Source organism: Helianthus annuus, chromosome 15 (assembly GCF_002127325.2).
Source record: "Helianthus annuus cultivar XRQ/B chromosome 15, HanXRQr2.0-SUNRISE, whole genome shotgun sequence".
Classification (NCBI taxonomy): domain Eukaryota; kingdom Viridiplantae; phylum Streptophyta; class Magnoliopsida; order Asterales; family Asteraceae; genus Helianthus; species Helianthus annuus.
The window spans coordinates 2021530-2040913 of record NC_035447.2 but is presented as its reverse complement, the minus strand read 5'-3'; the positions used below and the strand labels follow the sequence as shown (position 1 = coordinate 2040913).

Sequence of the window (19384 nt, the reverse complement as noted above, 5' to 3'; positions counted from 1 at the left end):
AACACATCGGCGTATTCGCGCACTACCGGCACGTCTTCAATCCTTAACGATCCTTTGTTTGGTTCATTCGCGTATATCATGAATGCTCTACATCCGTGCTTCATGAGCTTGTAAGCTTTTATCATCGAGCACATAACCGGTTTTCCTTCCTTCTCACCACGTATGATAATCGATTTTCCACTTGGAGATTTTAGTTTTATCTCCTTGCGGAAACACATGACTTTCGCATTATGTCGGGATAGCCAATCCATTCCGACCACTACTTGGAACTCTCCCATGGACATAGGAATTAAATCTATCGGGTATTCCTCATCATCTATGCTTATCTTACAATCTCGACATATATCACATACAAGGAAACTTTTGTTGTCACCTATTTCTACCTCTAAAGGCATAGGTAATTTTGTTAGTACAAAGGAAGGATGTCGAATAAGTCCATGTGAAATAAAGGACTTATTCGCACCCGTGTCAAATAGCACATGAGCAGGAATTGAATTTATGGCAAATATACCTGAGACTACATCGGGTTCCGTTTTCGCCTCCACTGCCGTTAGCTGGAAAGATCTAGCTTTTGCTTTTGGTGCTTCAGTGTGCGCACCTTTGTCTTCCTTCTTTCCGGACAATTCCGGACACTCGGATTTCTTGTGACCCGGCTGATAGCATTTGTAGCATACCGAAACTTTCCCCGGGCACAATACAGCCGTGTGCCCTATCTTCCCGCATATAGGACACGGCTTGTCCTTAAACCGGCACTCACCCTTGTGCCCTTTTCCACACACTTTACAGCTTGGCGAGCTACTCTTTCCTTCTTGCTTCTTTGACGAGTCATTCACGCGTGCCTTCTTCGTGGGACTTGGATTAACCACTTGCGTCCTTCTTTCACCCCTCTCTATTTGTTTCTTCAACTCTATCTCTCTTTCCCGAGCGACGTTGATGATTTCGGTGAGGGTTTCGTATTTTGAGGGAGTCATGAACTCCCGATACTCCGCGCTTAGCATATTATAATAATAATACACCTTCTGCTCTTCGGTCGTCACCAATTCATCACAGAACCTTAATTTGTCAAGAAAAGTTCCCGTGATTTTATCAATGGACTCGCCCTTCTGCCTAAGCTGGATAAATTCCTCTTTGATTCGATTAATAACCGCCTTGGGACTGTGATGTTTAAGGAAGGGTACCTTAAACTCATCCCATGTCATCGCCTTCGCTTCTTCACTACCGATTTCCTTTTTCTTATTATCCCACCAATCTTTTGCTTGTCCTCTCAGTTGACCCGTGCCATACGCCACGAAGTCATTTGCGTCACAGTGGGTTCTCTCAAATACCCCTTCTATATCACTCAACCACCTTTGACACACTATCGGATCCACTTCTCCGTTGTAGAGTGGTGGTTTGCATGCCATAAATTCTTTGTACGAGCAACCCTTACGCTCTACCAATTTCTCCTTGGCTGAACTTGCATTATCCTCCAATTTCTTTATCCTTTCATCCACCACTGATAACACCGTGGTTTGGATTTTATCGATAAAACCCGACAAACTATTCTCGATTGCTTTTCCTACCTCTTCAGCAATCACTTCTCTCATTTGTTCGGTGACTCTTGGCACCGCTTCGTCATTTCCTTTATCCGTCATCTTTGAAACTGAAATGTTTACATTTAAACGTTAAACATTTCGTTTATAACATTGCTTCTTTTGTTTTGGTTTAGTCAAGTTCTCAACTTGCTTTAACTGCTTAAATTTAATGCACCTCCCGGGTTTAAGTGTGTTAACACACTTTTCCCATGCACTTTAATTTCCTTCTCATTCATATATAAGACATAATTTTGTTAACATAATAAATTAATTCTTACCGGACGATCGATCAAGCTTGAACCGAACACTTTTGTTGACAACCTTAAGCTCTGATTACCAACTTGTAACACCCTTAATAATTTAACATAATTTAAGCTAAATATTTCATGAAACTTTATAAAAATCAGAGTTTACAAGAACATTAGTGTTTTAAACCATACATACTAACAAATTTTTCCAAACATGTTCTAGATGGTGCATAATTCATTTAAAGACAACCCTTACTAGTCAACTAATAACTAGTTTAAAGGATTCAAAACATCATTAACAACATTTATATGACATGTTTAAAGTTTAGACAAGATCATATTCGGTGCGGAAGCTTCAAATTTCGTGTTCGGTTCTTGACAAAATGCTTGATCATCATCCGGGAGAGATTCATCCATACCTAGAGTCAAACACTAATAACCGTTAGTTTGACTTTAATATATAATGTATAAACAAGTTTTAATAACACAAGTGGCTACAAAAAAAAAAAATAAATTTTTGCTGGGTTCCACCGTAATTTACGGTATCACCGTAAATTACGGTGAACCTGGGAATGTTATGGTTCTACCGTAATGCAGTAGCAAAGCACCGTAACACTTTGTTGTCCACCGTAAATTACGATGGAACCGTAATTTACGGTGGGTTCTGCACATTTACAATTGAGCTATTTTCAACTTTGGAAGCTCATAACTCTTTACTCCGTAATCTGATTCAACCAATTCTTATTGCTATGAGTCCGAAATAAGATTTCGGACTTAACCATGTAAATTTTATATTGCGGAAACCGTGATACCACTAATTGGCTCACGAATTTCCTTATTACCATTATTCGACCCACTAGTGTGTGTGCATAGCACCTCCTCTCATCTTTAAACCTGTTTTAACCTATTTACCCAATTACCCGGGCTCACATACTTGGTGTTTTCACGCCAATTCCATGGCTTTAAAATTTCTTCTATGGCTATTACTTGGTTATTCGGAATTCAAACATTCCGTTTCAAACAATCTTTTTTTCCTCTAACATTATTGTTCGACCCATATCCCGGGTTCTTATACTTAGATTCACCATTACCAAAACATTAGTATGGCAAAATTTATCAATAAACAAGATGTATGACTTTCAAGTCGCAACTCTCGTGACTCCTTTAAAACCATCATTTTGACCCGTTTTGCCATTTAGTGAAAACCATCACTTCAATGACTAACCCAACTAAATACCGAGTTCTTGTTTTGACCCGTTTGATAGTCGAGTGCACTTCGGCACTTATCGACACATCAAACGCACTCTTTACACTACGACATCAACTACAATTCAAACCAAAGTAATTAAACTCAATTCGACGAGACTAAAGTCGCGTACCTTCAAAGCGCACCTTTTCCGCGGGTATCACCTCCGGCGTGTCCACTTGACGTCCCGGATTCCTTGCCTAAAAGAGTCCAATTCATTAAAGATTAGAACTCTTTTTCATAAGCTTTAACGCATTCATTCATTACATATGTAAATCTGCGTTTTTAGCAATCTTTAACATTTTAATCCTCATTTAGGCGTTTTATCAAACACCTTGCGGGTCAGATTTTTACATGATCTAAACCAAGTTCATAACTTGAATTTATCACTCAAATTAACTTCAATTAGACATTATACACATATTTTAACATCAACAATTTCAGAGATTATCTCACAAATTTCAATTTTCACTAGAACAAGAGTCTTAATCCTAGTGTTTATCAAGTTCTACTAACTTACTAATCACCCACTATAGTGATTTTGATTTCTACAACTAACATGCAAGATTTTTAACAAGAAACATCTAGGGTTTGTCCCTAGACTTCACATTACTTCCAATTTCATGTTTTACAACACATAATCAAGCTCAACCTTCGATTTCAATCTCATGTGAGAATTTGATTTGTATCAAAATAACCTAATTTGACATACCTTATGACCTTCTTGACGAGGAGATCACAATTCTATGTTCAGATTCTGCTTACAACGTGATTTGAGCCTTCAATTTAGAGTTTTTGTTGATGTTAGGGTTTTGGAGGTGTGGGTGTCGCCCCTCTCTGTTGTTGATCGACCAGAACCTCAATTTTGAGGTGTTTGGTTTGATTTCTTACTATTTAGTAATTAGAGTTTCATATTTAACAACTTTAGTCCCTCCACTCTTATCTAGTTTATATTTTTGGCCTTTTAACTCATTCAAATGTTACTACAAGATTTTTAACTAACTAGGTTATTTATCCTAGTTAGTTTATTCTTGTTTATTATGTATTTTATAATTCTAGTATATAGTTTTAAAATTTCGGGATGTTACAGATGCTACCGAGCATTCCTGGAAAATTGTTGATGCATATTTGTGGATGTGGCTCGTTTTGGTTCGGCTCGGTTACGAAGTGAAGACCGAAGTCAAGATATCCTCCTATCTTGACTCGGTACGACGTTTAGATTGTATTTGATGTATTTCAGCTGCACGTGTGCAGACTGTTTCATGTGAGTGTATTGTTTGCTGCTGTTTATTTGTGCTCTGCAAGTTCTGTATGATTGCAGCCTTTCAACGAAAGACCATGGGCCGTCATGGAAGTTCCAGAAGAACATCAGTCAACGAAGAATCTTCTTCGTCCCATAACCGTCCACCAAAAACCCAAGTGTGCATGTGCAATTATGAAATGGTCGAAGAACCTCTTTCGTGGACATGGTTGTTCACATGAAGATACTCACGAAGAACCCATATTCTTCATGGGTTTACATCTTTTGTGGGTCTTGTTGGACGAAGGATCATATGTTGTTGGGCCTGAAGTCTTTCGTGGTGGCAGTGGCCCATATACATCTTTCGTTGGATTTACTGAATGTTTGGCTTATAAATAGCACTTACAGAACACAGTTTAGGAGAACACACCAGAGAGTATTGAGAGTTTCTTATTTAAACATAGTATTGTTACTCTGCTGGATCAATACACTTGAGCTTTAAACTTTGAATCTTTTCTTGTGTTTGTGTGTTCTTTGCTTGGATTGCATATACACTTGGATTCCGCACTCGTGTGTGTGTTGCACAACAAGGGAGTAGGTTTATCTTGATCCTACGAGTGGACCTACAAAAACCTCATCTAGCCTCATGTGCGGCGTAAATACGTGTGATGTCGTGTCTCGTCAGTTTACGTAGAAACTCTTTAACATACAATTTAATGATTGTGTTACAAAAGAATTGCAAACATTCACGCGAAGTTCTGTCCGACATTGCTAAGTATTCATCAAACTGATTGGGAGGGTTACCTGTCGCTAGTTGGCGAATGATAACGGATGTGCATTTTTGTATTGGCATGAAACTTCGTTTGACCCTCCTGTCGTAACGTTCTTCTTCGCTTGCTTCGATGTCTCCAACCATCTTTAAAAATAAATCTTTGGTTAAAAATAAACCATTCTTGAAACCGATTTCTAAATATTTCAGCATTGTAGACCGGATTCTCCACAAAATAATCCTTCATTAATGCTTCGTTGGCATGTATACGATCACGATCCTCCATTTTCTTCTTTGGGCGGCTTGAACCTTCAAGTTCGTTATACACCTTCTCAAAAAATTCAAGCGTGTCATTGTCGGAACACGTATCGCTACGGTGTCTATCGGAAACGAATCCATAGGAAATTCCATGGTTACCCAAAAAAGTGGTATAAATTTATGTTTCTGTGTGGGTGAAATATGTAGAATGTAGGTGTTTTTTGTGGGTTGAAAAAGTTAAAATAGATGATATATATAGTGTTTACGTTTGTTTTGTTTTTTTAAAAACCCGAATGGTCAAATTTAAATGTTCAAAAATAACCAATGTTCAAAACACAACGTTCAAAATCATGTTTCTCACGCGTGATCACGAGCACGCGTTACAAATTCAACGCGTGAAAAATTCGAGTGGTGGCGGTGTATAAGGGTCATCAACGCGTGGTGGGTTTATGACCTCAACGCGTGGTGGGTTTATGACTACGCGGCGCCCCGACCCCTCTAACTATAAGAAGAGAAAACAATTGTAATTTAATACTTGGGTTGCTTTTCTGACCTGAGTGATTGACTTCATTAGAATTATTTATAGAACTAGGTTTAAATAAGTTCGCCGTGTTGCGGCGAATTTCTTTTGGTATCTAGTCTGTGTTTACATGTGTTTTGAAATCACTACGAGCGTGTTGTGAACAGAACTACTAACAAGAATAAAAAGAAAATATAGAAAAAAACACTAAAAGATAACCGAATGAAAATCAACCAAAAAAGTTGTATGGTAACGATGTTGTTCGTATGAAACCCGTAGTCAGAGATGAGCAAATTGTTCTGGGTACCGGTACCAAATTTGCCGAACCGAAAAATCTTAAGTACCGATTTGGTACCGACTTTTGGCGTTCCTGGTACGGGTTCACTTTTTACCTTCATATACCGGTACCGTAACCCGTATTTTCTGTATTAGTACCGATTATGTATCGGTTGGCACCGAGCTCATCCCTATCCCTACCCCTGAAACTAAAAAAGCAAAAAATTAAAAGTTGAAGAAAATCAACAAAAAAAGTTGTACGATATCGTTGTTCGTACGATAACTGTGATCAGGGATGAGCAAATGGTACCGGTTCGCCGCGCTGAATTTCCCGAACCAAAGGATTTCCAATATCAATTCGGCACTAACTTTTGGCGTTTTCTGGATTAGTGCCAGTTTTTACCTTATGTACTGATACCGAATAGGACCATACCGGTATTTTCGATACCAACACTGGTTCGATATCGGTTGACACCAAACGTATCCGAACCCCTGATATTAAAACAAGCATTAAAGTTAAAAAGTAAAAAAAAAAACAAAAAAAAAAAACTAATGTTATAAGACTAAAATAATAAAGTATTAAAAAAGCTAAATATTATTATAATATTAAAATCACTATTCATTTTGGTTCGTTTAGTAATATATAATAATAATAATAATAATAATAATAATATAGTTTCTTTTTTCAAAAATAAGATAAAATATATGTAACTTGTTTGGATAATATTAAAATCACTATTCATTTCGGTTTGTTTATTAATATATAGTAATAATAATAATAATGTTGTTTCTTTTTTCAAAAATAAGATAAAATATATGTAACTTGTTTGGAGTTACTCTTATAGAATATTTATAAAACATTGTTTTCTTAGGTCTTTGGTATACTTTAACCTAACTTAACTTCGTCTAAGTGATACCTCAACTTTTTTTCCTCATTTCACTTTGTCTCACTCTAAGGAAATTGTTTAACACGTTAACACATAACTCATTTAATGCACAATAATTAATTCAATCTCTTAATATTGGGTTAACATGTTAACACATAACTCATTTAATGCACTTCAACACATGGAGGGAGTGGTTTGCAATGTTAGTTAACATGTCATGTCATTGTTAACACTCTAGATGTTAGACCACCCCATGGCCTTAGAATGAATATATTCATCCGAACGAAATACGCGAAGTCCTTTTTTACTATGATACAGTTAATGAAGGTTACCTTATTTCATTTTCAAGTTATTGTCAGATATCCATATATAACATAAAGTGATAAGTTGGGAATTACATAAACATAATGAAACTCAGCAGTTTTTTTATTAGTTTATAACTAAATGCTATATTACTTTTTTTATAAATTGTTTTGGTCGTCTATTGATTTTTTTTTAACGATGACTTTCTTTTTGAGTGACTCAATAACCGCCTAAACGGCGACCCTAGCCAAGATCTGTCCAGACTACGTTGTCTTAACCGGGTCCGCGCTGTATTGGTCAGACTTGGTTACGACGTTCTTTGGAAACTGTACTGCCTCCACACGAGAAGCCTCGCTGAAGTAACAGCCGGATGAAAACCGGGGTGTGGCTCAGGATTGAACCTCCCTCGGTGGGTTTGTCACCATCATTGCCTAATATCCACCCCAATAGAACACAAATGAGAATTGAACATGAGTCTGTATTAGAAAACCCAAGTCTCCTACCACTAGGCCATAAGTCAAATGGTCTGTTGAATTGATTATCGTTACTTTACCATGCTTTATGAACAGTATTTCTTGAATCATTTGTTTCATGCATGACTCAAAACGTGAATCACGGTATATTCCTTATTACTTCCCATCAACTTCAAATAATTGAAAATTTTTCAAATTTTATGGCTGTAGTACAACATATGTTTAAAACGTTTTTTGTGTTATTTTTTTCAACTTTTTGACCAGAATCATGTTTTTGTTTTGCTTTATTTTTTTTACCTAATCATAGAAGTTGCTTATATAATGAACATATATTCTTCATCTACATACACTTAACTTCATCTTTAAACATCATGGAAAAATCTATTCATGCACTTATGCTGATACTAGTACTACTTGTTCTTGAATCTGCCAGCTTGGCCAGTGACTTTTCTTCATTGAGCCATGCTGATGAGTGCTCTCTGTTATTCCAATTCAAAGAGAGCATGTCTATTAACAGTTCTGTATCCATCTATGATTCTCGTGCTTATCCAAAGGTTGCTTCATGGAACCTCAATGGATCAGATGGCACCGGAAATTGCTGCTTATGGGATGGGGTTGAGTGCCGGTTAGGTCATGTGATCGGGCTCGACTTGAGCAGCAGCTTTCTCTCTGGCCCCATCTCCTCCAATAATAGTCTGTTCAACCTCATTCATCTTCGCACACTAAACCTTGCAAATAACGATTTTCGTTCCTCTCAAATTCCTTCTGGAATAGGACGACTCTCGCAGTTAATAAAACTGAATCTGTCATATTCTTTTTTCAGTGGAGAGGTCCCAAAACAAATCTCGCATCTCAGGAATTTGGTTTCCTTGGATCTAAGGGGAAATGGGTACCACAGTCTAAAGCTGCAAAGTTCTGACTTCCAAAATCTAGTTCAAAATACAAGTGAGACTCTAAGAGAACTCTTTCTCTCAGAGGTCAACATTGATTTTGTACCAGATAGCTTGGTAAATTCATCTTCGTTAACATCACTTGTTATGAGTTCTTGTGGGCTGAGTGGTGATTTCCCAACAGATATACTTTACTTGCAAAAACTGCAAGTTCTTGATGTGGGAGGTAACGACAACCTTACTGGTTATATCCCTGAGTTTCATGGTAATAGTGAACTGAAACAACTGATTGTGGCTTTTGCAAAATTTCAAGGATCCATACCAGCTTCAATCGGGAATCTCACACACTTGAATGTCCTGGATTTACGTAGCAATGCTTTCACTGGGACTCTACCTGCATCAGTAAGCAACCTGACACAGCTCACATATTTGGACCTCTCCTACAATAATTTTGATAGATGGAAGCTGCCTGATTGGTTTGGTAAGCTAAACAAGATCACTTATTTGGATCTTTTAAGTGTCAACCTGTATGGTGAAATTCCATCATCATTTTCTAATCTGACCCAACTTGAACACTTAGACGTTTCCTTCAATCAGTTAAAAGGAGAACTTTCAAGCTCATGGATGAATTTCCAAAACTTAGAATTATTTTATTTGGCTGGTAACAATGTCACAGCAAACCTTTACTTATTTCTTTCTCTTAAGAAGCTTAAATCTCTGAATTTAAGTGGAAATAATATCACACTTTCAGTCATAGATAGCCACATAAATGGAACTCAGCCACAGTTCATATATATATCGTTGGGATACTGTAACTTGAAAGTCTTTCCTGAATTTCTACGGTTTCAACATCAACTGAGGAACTTGTACCTTGCTAACAATAATATTGAGGGCCTGATACCCAGATGGATGTGGAACATTAGCAAGAATACACTGAGTGAACTTTGGCTTCATCAAAATCTCCTAATGGGTTTTGAGCAACATTCACCGGTTGCTTCTTGGGTTAATTTACGGTTACTGGACTTGAGTCACAACATGCTGCATGGAGAGATTCTGATGCCACCACCAACAACCGAGTACTTTTCTGTCTCAAACAATAATCTGACCGGAGGAATTCCACCATCCATATGTGACTTGTTGTCTCTCCAGTTGCTTGATTTGTCATTCAACAACATTATTGGCTCCATTCCTCCATGCTTGGAGAAATTAAGCAATTCAAATTTGACAGTGTTGAATCTAAGAAGCAACGCTTTGCACGGAACCATTCCCAACATATTCGCCAATGGAAGTAAGCTTCAGTTTATTGATTTAAGTGAAAATATACTCGAGGGGCAGGTACCTAGATCATTGGAGGATTGTAAATCACTCCAGATCCTAGATCTTGGATATAATTTTATAGGGGACGTGTTCCCGGTATGGTTGGGAGCACTTCCAGAGCTACAAGTTCTCATTCTCAGGTTCAACAATTTTCATGGTATTATAAGAAGACCAAGTAGAATCAAAGTCAACTTCCCAAAATTGCGTATTATTGACCTCTCATACAATTCATTTTCCGGTGATTTGCCACATCAGTATTTCCAGGAGTGGTCAGCAATGAAAGAGTCCGATACGAGTGCAGAATATATGTTAGCATTGATCATGGAATATGATCACTCTGCGGTAGGTTATTGGTTATCGATTCAGATAACTAACAAAGGGGTAAAGACAGATTATGAGAAGATTTCAGAAGCCTTTTTTGCAGTTGATCTTTCAGGTAACATGTTTAGAGGGAATATTCCAGAGTCTATTACAACTCTCAGTGGTCTTCAGTTGCTCAACCTTTCTAATAATGAGCTTTCTGGTACCATTCCACCATCCATGGGGAATCTCATACACCTTGAATCATTGGATCTTTCTAGTAACAAGCTCTCCGGAATGATACCACAAGACTTGGTACGACTGAATTTCCTTGCCGTCTTTAATGTATCCAACAACAACCTCAGTGGACCCATACCACAAGGTAAACAGTTCAATACATTTTTGAACAACTCTTACATCGGAAATCAGGCATTGTGTGGATTCCCTTCATCAAAGAAATGTGGTGATTCAGAAGCATCAAAGCCTCCAAAAGCTTCCTTCGAAGAAGATACCGAGTCTGACTTTCCAAATGGAGTTGATTGGGTTGTGATACTTATTGGTGTTGTGATTGGGCTAGTGATTGGACTTGTTTATGGGGATTATCTAAGCATAAAGTATTACAAGTGGTTTTCTCAAAGATCCAGAAGGTGAACCTTTTTCACAAAGAAATGTTTGGAGTCATATAGGGCATTGGAATAAGACGGTAATATGTATGTTGTTGTATTTATTTTCAGTTGTTAGTTGTTACTAATGGGTCATTAGTAGGTGTTGGTGTGTTTTTTCCATTGTTATTTTAATTTGAATCGTAAGCCTATAAAAATCTTCATATCTTTCTTCTTTCTCCCAATATTCTTTGAATCCATATCAACTGGTATTAGAGTTGTTGAAATAAATTTCCACACCAAACACGCAAAGGAGCGACCTAGACACATGCGCAACATGGGGCTTAAGTCGAGGAAATACAAAAATAGTGCCTACGACATTTTAAATTGAGCAAAAAATGGTTTATAACAATTCATTTATCTTAAAATCTTTAATATACTTATTTCTAGGGTGTATGTCGGGCTGAAACCAGACCGAATCCGAACCCAAAATTTCTGGAAAATCAAAACCGACATAGGTTGTGTCGTTCTCGGTCTTTTCTGGTTGGGTTGGTCTCTTGTTGGGCTGGTGGGACCATATGTAAATTTTTATACTATGATGTTTCATATTTCATTTTTAGTTGGACTGAACCAAACCCGATTCGCCCCAAAATTAAGACGGAGAACCGAACTGAAAATGCTTAATGGATTTGATCCTAGCTAGATAACATATCAGAATTACTTGGTCCGACTAAATCTTGCTCAGCCATACTTTATTTTCTATACTCAGTTGCATTATTTTTCTTGACTAGATATATCATATAAGAATCTCAAGTGCACTAGGGTCCATTGACGACTCAACCAATAACAAATATCTATGAAACCGAAGTCAACCTATTCGAAGATCAAAGAACACGAGTTGGTTGCACAATGCAGATGACAAGATCGATGACGGTTTGTTATTTGATAATGAGTTTAAGCCACTTCCTGAGTTGTTTGACTTTGACCATTCTGATTGTGTTCGAAAAATGGATCGTTTGGCTTATGGGTTTACTAAATTTGTGGTTTATATTCTTTAATTACCACCACAACAATAACGGGTAATAGCGGCGATAGGCCATATGTTACAGCTTGGTCGATCCGGAACACGGTGTCCCATATTAAACCCCAGCCGTCATTTCTTATCTTGATCTAACGGCTGGGGTTTAACGTAGTCAATAGCGGCGACGTGTGTCGCCCCTATTACGTTTTCGCAGAACCACCAGCTAAAAGTGGGATTTATTCCCTCTTTCCTCATTTTCCCCCTAAACTCTTCAACTCTCTCATGGCTTTTCCCCTAAAATCGGCTAATCTTCATCAATTTCACCAAAGTCTACTCGAAATCGATTAGTATTGTTTGTTTAAGTTGAATTTGTTCTTGGTTTTGTTATATATTTTGTTAATTCTTGTTTTGGGTGTTGGCAGATTTGTATAAAACCATAAATATTGTAAATGCAGAAAAAAAGACTTTTAATGGCGACATGTGTCGCCGCTATTGATGGAAGGTATTAGCGACGAGATCATATAGCGTTGACCTAATAGCGACGTCATGTTGCCGCTAAAAGTGGAAAACCTTTAGCGGCGACATGGACCTTTAGCGGCGACATAAGGGGCAATAGCGGCTAACCTTTAGCGGTGACATGTCGCCGCTATTACCAATAGCGGTGTAGATCAGGGTTTTTAGCGACGACAAATGTTACCGTTATTGCCTTGTTTTCTTGTAGTGATACGACTTGGAGCCAGTGGTTTCTCTAGAAGTAGTCTCGCTGTCCCAGGGTTAGGGGTAAGGTTTGCATACATCTCACCCTCCCAGACCCAACTAATAGCTTTGCTATTTATAAGATTTACAGGATATGGTTGTAGTTATATTTATATTTATTTAATACAAGTTTAAAGAGTCACTAAAGAAGACAAAAATATATATAAAGAGAATGTATTAACAAAAAAATTATATATTTATAATTTGTGTCAAGTTTTATAGTTTGTTAACATTGTGAATTAGCTCAGGATGAATTGTATAAACTTTTGATGTTCATTTGTTTTGTCTGGTTCATTGTGGTGCGATGCGTTTAGGTTGGGTTCATAAATGAGGGCCTCCTCCCAGTATTAGTAATGAACCATGGACCATGACCAGCTGCCTGATTTACGATACAACTTCATTAGATGCCTAATTTAGTGCTTATCTGATCCTATTGGCTAAGAATGTACAGGTTATTATTACCTTTTTACCGGATTAAAACCATATAACACATTCAGACCTTGACACGTCAAGATCAGGACATCTGGAATTGAATCCAGGATAATACATTCAAAGCTTGAAGCTCTGTATAAACACGTCCAGAACTATGGTTTCGAAACACATGAAGCGCATTTGGAAATACTATAACCAGACCACGTGGGAGTAATGAGCTCAGGATACCCATGTCACCATCACACTAGAAAACTCTCTTTCACTATAATGAGGCTAGTCCTGGAGATTATTTGTCCCATGTAGCAATACCGCAAGAGGGTTCCAACTTTAGTTCGTTAAAAGGTTGAATGTCGGTTTTTGTTTTAGTGTTGAACTAACAAACTGATTATTTAACTATAGGCTGATAACGAATCGAACGTTTAGTGAACCATTCGTGAACCACTCAACAGAAAGTTTGTTTATATCACGAACAAGCATTAACCAAATTTTTGCGTATGTCTGGGTTTGGCAGGTACCACAAGTTGTGTTATTAAGACATTTTTTTTTATATGTTCATGGATCTTACTTGATAAGGTTATTTTGTTTTAATGTTTTGTGTATTCACAGTGGGTCAGGCTACTTCGGGTAAAGTGACCAAACATGAGAAAACGTGCCTTGACAACCAGGCACGTGTTTATCCCATTTGCTTTTGGTACTTTTAATTTTCTAGCGCCAAAGGCTGTGTACCTACTTAGTCGAATTCAAAGGGTCATGCATAGTAATGTTATGACCCCGAGATCTATCAACGTAGTTTTTAAAAGACTTAATTTTGTTATTCAAAAAGGGGTAGCGACGCAGCTTGTTGCCCGTTTACTATCTATCACAATGTAAATTCATAAGTATCACCTCTTTGTTTGTTTCATTATATACAATATTAAAACTATTGGTATTATGGTCATTTTGATAGAAAACTTAGTGTCCATCCATCTTAGAAACCAAATGTGTTACGAATATACAGGCATGCCACATGGATTATCTATACAACAAAATTTACTAATAAATATATGAACTTCTATAAAATTTAAAATCTAGAAAACTTTACAAAATTGAAACTGTACTTTATAACATTCAAACTTATGTAATATTGAAACTTTTTAAATAATAAAATCCATTTTAACTTTACTAAGATGTCATTAAATACTTTAAAAATTGAGAGAGAAATGGTAACTACCAATCTATATTTTTTTTTTTAACAGCAAGGGTTTAAGACGAAACTCCAATCCATAGCCTCATGTTTAGAAAAATCATAAGGCTACCACTCAACAAGAAGGCTCGGTGGTAACCAATTTATATGATCATGGTGACAATTACTGTACTTTTAAATGTACAGTGATCGATTCCTTATATAAATGTAATATAATAATAATTATAATGACTTTAAAACCTAATTAACTGTTACAATTAAAATGGTCTATCAATAACTTAAAAAACTCAGATTACATTAATATTTTATAATGATAGTTTCTGAAAAAATAAGTGGATGCATGATTAAATTTTCTAAAAAATATTTAGAAGATGGATAACCATGTGTATTTGTTTATTTACAACGTGGTGGGTTGGTGTGGATTGTCGACCACACAATGGAAAATTCTACGGTTATTATTACACTTATTTGCTTTACCTAACTTATTATAGCCCAGTACCAAATATCAAAAATCACATTACTTCTACTTATTATAGGGCTGACAATTAATTTTTCAAAAATTCTTTTTTTTTTTTGGCTTTTAAAATTAGATTTTCTTGGAATACAAATACTAAAACAAAGAGATTTCTCCTGTATCTAACCTATATCACCCATTTTTAAAAAAAAAAAAAAAAAACAACCATCATTAACACATTTACAAGTTACAACTTGATTAACACCCGTCAACCCATCAACCTGTTTGACACACTAAAATAAATGGGTTAAACAAATCGTGTTACGGTTACACAATTTTGAGTGACTAAATGCTTTTAACACAAATAAATATATCGACACGTAACACTTATTAATTCCAGGTGTACACAATTTCATCAAAAATAAATTAAACAATAATAGATCCCAGAACCGTTACGCTTCTTAAAACGGTAATTACAACTTATATTAGAGATGGGATTACAAAACAAATAATCAATCTTGCGTGTTAAAAAATAATATAAAACTTTATCAAAATAAATATTAAAATCAGGTTCCGGCGACTTACCGGCATCTTAACGACCTTTCGGGTTCATAATCTGCGAAAACACCGCACTCGGTGTCAACCCATCGGAATCTTCACTAGCCAAACTCCTCCCGCCAATGCTCATCGACATCCCGGTGCTTCGAGAATCCGTCACATTTTCGTCATAATCACCGCCACCCGCCTTCCCTTTAAGTGGCACCTCATCATAAACACTAGTTTCCAAACCCAATGACACATTGCCGCCACTGTCTTCCGCACTCTCCTGAAGTTGCAGAGCGAATTCGAGGTTCCACAACACGTCACCCATGGACGGACGCTCGATCCCTTGGTCGGCAACACACTTCACGGCGGTCTCCGCCACTTTCTTGAAGCATTCCGGTGAGATTCTTCCTTTTAGAAACGGGTCGATGATTTGGTCAAGAATACCCTTTGTGTGGCAGTGTTGAGCCCATTCAGCTAAGCTCACTTGTTCTTTCGGTAGTGTCGGGTTTAAAGCGGGTCGAGCACATAATATCTCAAACAGGACCACCCCAAACGAGTACACATCGGATTTATCGGTCAGTTGTTGTCTTCTAAAGTATTCGGGATCTAAATACCCGAAACTACCTTTGACCACCGTGCTTACGTGAGTGTGATCCAAAGCGGGCCCGGTTTTTGAGAGCCCGAAATCGGAAACTTTGGCGACCCATTTCTCATCTAGTAGAATGTTAGTCGTTTTAACATCACGATGGATGATGGTGTGTTTAGCACCCGTGTGGAGATAATGGAGCCCGCGGGCCGCACCTATGCAAATCTCGAGCCGTTGCTTCCAAGGTAACGGTTGGTTTTGGGTTTTGTAAAGATGCTCACGAAGGGTCCCGTGTGCCATGTAATCATACACCAAAATCATTTCGTTGTTATCTTCACAATAGCCGATTAATGATACGAGGTGGCGGTGACGAAGCTTTGAAAGCATTTCGATTTCCGTTTGAAATTCGTTTACACCTTGATCGGATAACGGGTTTCCTCGTTTGATGGCAACTTTCGTTGTCCCACCGTCTATTTCGCCTTTGTAAACTTTACCGAATCCACCAACACCGAGAAGTAGAGATTCATCGAAGTTTTTAGTGGCAGCTTTGATCTCCGAAAACGAGAAGTGGCGGCATAAGTTTGACGGTAGGGAGGAAGCATAGCTACCGGTGGTGTTTGTTTTCGCGGTAGAGCCCGAAGAATGTGAGTTTCCGTATAATGAAAGTGGTAGCCAGCCCGACGGGCCATCACTAGAGCTCGGATCCTTTTGTTTCTTGCTTTTACGGGTCAAAAAGCAAACAAACAAACCGATGAGGATAACTACAGCAATGCCACCACCAACACCACCACCAATCAACCCGGTTTTGTTAGATTTACCGGACTTTATAGACGCTCCTCTATCGGGATCAATGATTGGTTGTACTGGAGCTGGTGATGGAAGTGATCCAGCAAGATTACCGTCACTCGCGTTTATCTTAAATATCTCAACACCGTTCAAGATTGCATCATAATATTGTGATTTTGATGCGGCGTTTGGATGCAGTGCTAGCCATAGATCTTGTCTTGGAGCTCCCCCACCAAAAAAGACAACGTAATCTTTAAACACCGGAACCTCTTTTTTTGTTGCCCACGCAATTACATCCGCTTCGGTCTCAGCAGTTTGATTGTTTATGAAGATTTCAAACACGCGTTGGTTAACCTTGCTTATTTCCGGAGCAACTTCACAGAAATGGAGTCTAACAAGGTACGAAAAGCCCGTGTCAACATCGAAGTACCAACTCAGATTGTAACCCATGTTGACCGCTGGGGTTGGACCCATTGACCTGGCGGTTTTGTACACGTCAACCGGTGCTACATAATCGGGCATACCCGAAGGATAACTGATAGTGATGTTCGGGTCAGTAGCCACAGGAACCCCAACACCCGCCCCAAATATGTATTGTGTATCACCAGCCCACGGTCTAAAAAGCCCGGTATCACCAGACGGTGAAATAGACTGACCGCCAACGTTTAACCGATAGACGTTTTCGAGAACCGTGTCATTGTTGATATCGAAAGGCGTGTTGATACCAACAATCATGGTATTTCCATCAGACGAATAAATATCGGGATGCGAAACGATTTCGATACCGTTAACAAATGCATATGAATCGGGAGTTCCTGAAGCAGGAGTAAATGTCAAATTCAAAGTCCCGGAATCGACGTTCACAGAATATTCCTTCGAGATGAAGTCATAATTCAAATTATTTGTGGTTTCGTATGCACTGAAGTTCTTCAAAAGGGTGTATGTTCCAGACACAACAGAGAAGACACCTTGGGAGGCGTTAAACTTGGCGTAAGACGAGGGATAGAAGTAAAGGCGTACGAATTTTCTTCCTGGAGCTACCGGAAAGCTGTAGGTGAATTCAGATCGGAAAATACGTGCTGTCATGAACGGGACCGTTGGAACAGAAGGTTTTTGAGTAGCTGCATCTGATACTATGGAATCTGCACCTGCTAATGCGAATCTCGACCCTACATCGGAGGTCCACTTCCTACCATCGTCATCACTTAATTCACCATTCGCACCACAATTTAATAAGATTTTATCCGATGGGACATAATTAGCAGCTAAAACCACATGAGTCACAAAGCCGAATAGCAGAAAGCAAGGGAAGACATCCAGCCGGCGACACCTATCCGGATTTCTCATTATAATTCCACAAGTCTAAAGCCTGAAAAGAATAACAAAAAGAATAAAAACACGATCAATTCTCAATCTAAAAACAACTTATTGCCATAAATTTATGGAAATGCACCGGTAATACAATCAAATATCTAATTTAGAAAACACTATTAACCAACTTTAAAACTAATAAACATCAAATTAGCAGTGGCACGATGAACGGTTAATAAATTCACACACAAAACAAGTAATTCTTAATCTAATAAAACTCAGTGCCAGAAATTTCTACAAACATACCGAAAGCACAATCAAACATCCAGTTTCGAAAACATATTTAATCAATTTTCGAAGTAATAAACATCAAACTAGCAGCAACACGATGAACAGTTAATAATTTCACACACAAAACAAGTAATTCTCAATCTAATAAACTCAGCACCAGAAACTTTTAGAAACACACCGAAAACACAATCAAACATCCATTTTCGACAACACATTTAGTAAACTTTCAAAGTAATAAACATCAAATTAGCAGCAACACGATGACCAGTTAATAAAATCGCACTAAAAAAACATTTATTCTGAATCAAAAAACACCGGAAACTTCTAGAATACACCGAAAACACTATCAAACATACAGTTTGGTAAACACATGTAACCAATCTTCAAACTAATAAGCATCAAATTAACAACAGCACGGTGAACAGTTGACATATTAATACCTGAAACAAGTAATTCTCAATTTAAACAACTCAGCACCAAAAATTTCTAGATATTTACAAAAAACACAATAAAAAATCCAGTTTCAAAAACACATTAATCAATTTTCAAACTAATAAACATCAAATTAGCATCAACACAATGAACAGTTGACAAATTCTCACCAAAATCCCGAAAAATCAGCCAGATCTACAGCTATTAACACCACAACAACAACCTAGGGTTTCGAGTTCCGACTTTTTCAGCAGATTTGTTCACTAAAACACACATAAACCTAAAAACGTACGAAATAAGCAGATCTACAAAGTTTAACTAACAAGTTACCTCAAACAAATCATAATATTATACAATATTGCAGTATAATGCAGCAAACACAGAAGAACAAGTGATTACGGAATGTATTACCTGAATTAGAGTGAGATTGTGATTTGTGAATGATGTAGCCGTTAATGCACTCGAAGTTTAATCCATAGATTGAAGTAACAGCAAGCGGTTGTTGAAATTTGAGATGTGAATGAGTGATAATGATGATGATTTTGATGATGATTTAAGAGATTTGAGGTGTTAAATTTGGAAATTTGGGGGATTTTAGTGAGAGAAAGTGGAATTAAAAAGATTAGCTGGTGGTTTCCACTTTTATATGTTTATATATGTTCTTCAGAACGTGGTTGATGTAA

General features: G+C 37.5%; 2 protein-coding genes and 1 long non-coding RNA gene across 3 annotated transcripts; 1 reads left to right on the top strand and 2 right to left on the bottom strand.

The window, feature by feature from the left end:
• Positions 1-2012: 2012 nt before the first annotated feature.
• On the bottom strand, positions 2013-3914 carry LOC110913115. The gene is made up of 3 exons (XR_002578379.2): positions 3781-3914; positions 3202-3268; positions 2013-2241 (listed from the first exon to the last, which is right to left on the bottom strand). It is a non-coding gene; the product is annotated as an uncharacterized LOC110913115 (long non-coding RNA).
• Positions 3915-8165: 4251 nt separating this feature from the next.
• Positions 8166-10952, top strand: LOC110911349 (receptor-like protein 6). Its single transcript, XM_022155957.1, has one exon. It carries the CDS (start codon positions 8166-8168, stop codon positions 10950-10952), a length of 2787 nt encoding a protein of 928 aa, XP_022011649.1.
• A 4166-nt stretch (positions 10953-15118) lies between these two features.
• Positions 15119-19344, bottom strand: LOC110909997 (receptor-like protein kinase FERONIA). Its single transcript, XM_022154716.2, has 2 exons — positions 19113-19344; positions 15119-18036 (listed from the first exon to the last, which is right to left on the bottom strand). Exon 2 carries the CDS (start codon positions 18012-18014, stop codon positions 15342-15344), a length of 2673 nt encoding a protein of 890 aa, XP_022010408.1. The 5' UTR covers positions 18015-18036; positions 19113-19344; the 3' UTR covers positions 15119-15341.
• Between the last annotated feature and the right edge of the window lie 40 nt (positions 19345-19384).

Coding starts and splice junctions, on each gene's coding strand:
- LOC110911349 (XM_022155957.1), top strand. CDS start 8,166: ATGGAAAAATCTATTCATGCACTTATGCTGATACTAGTACTACTTGTT.
- LOC110909997 (XM_022154716.2), bottom strand. CDS start 18,014: ATGAGAAATCCGGATAGGTGTCGCCGGCTGGATGTCTTCCCTTGCTTT.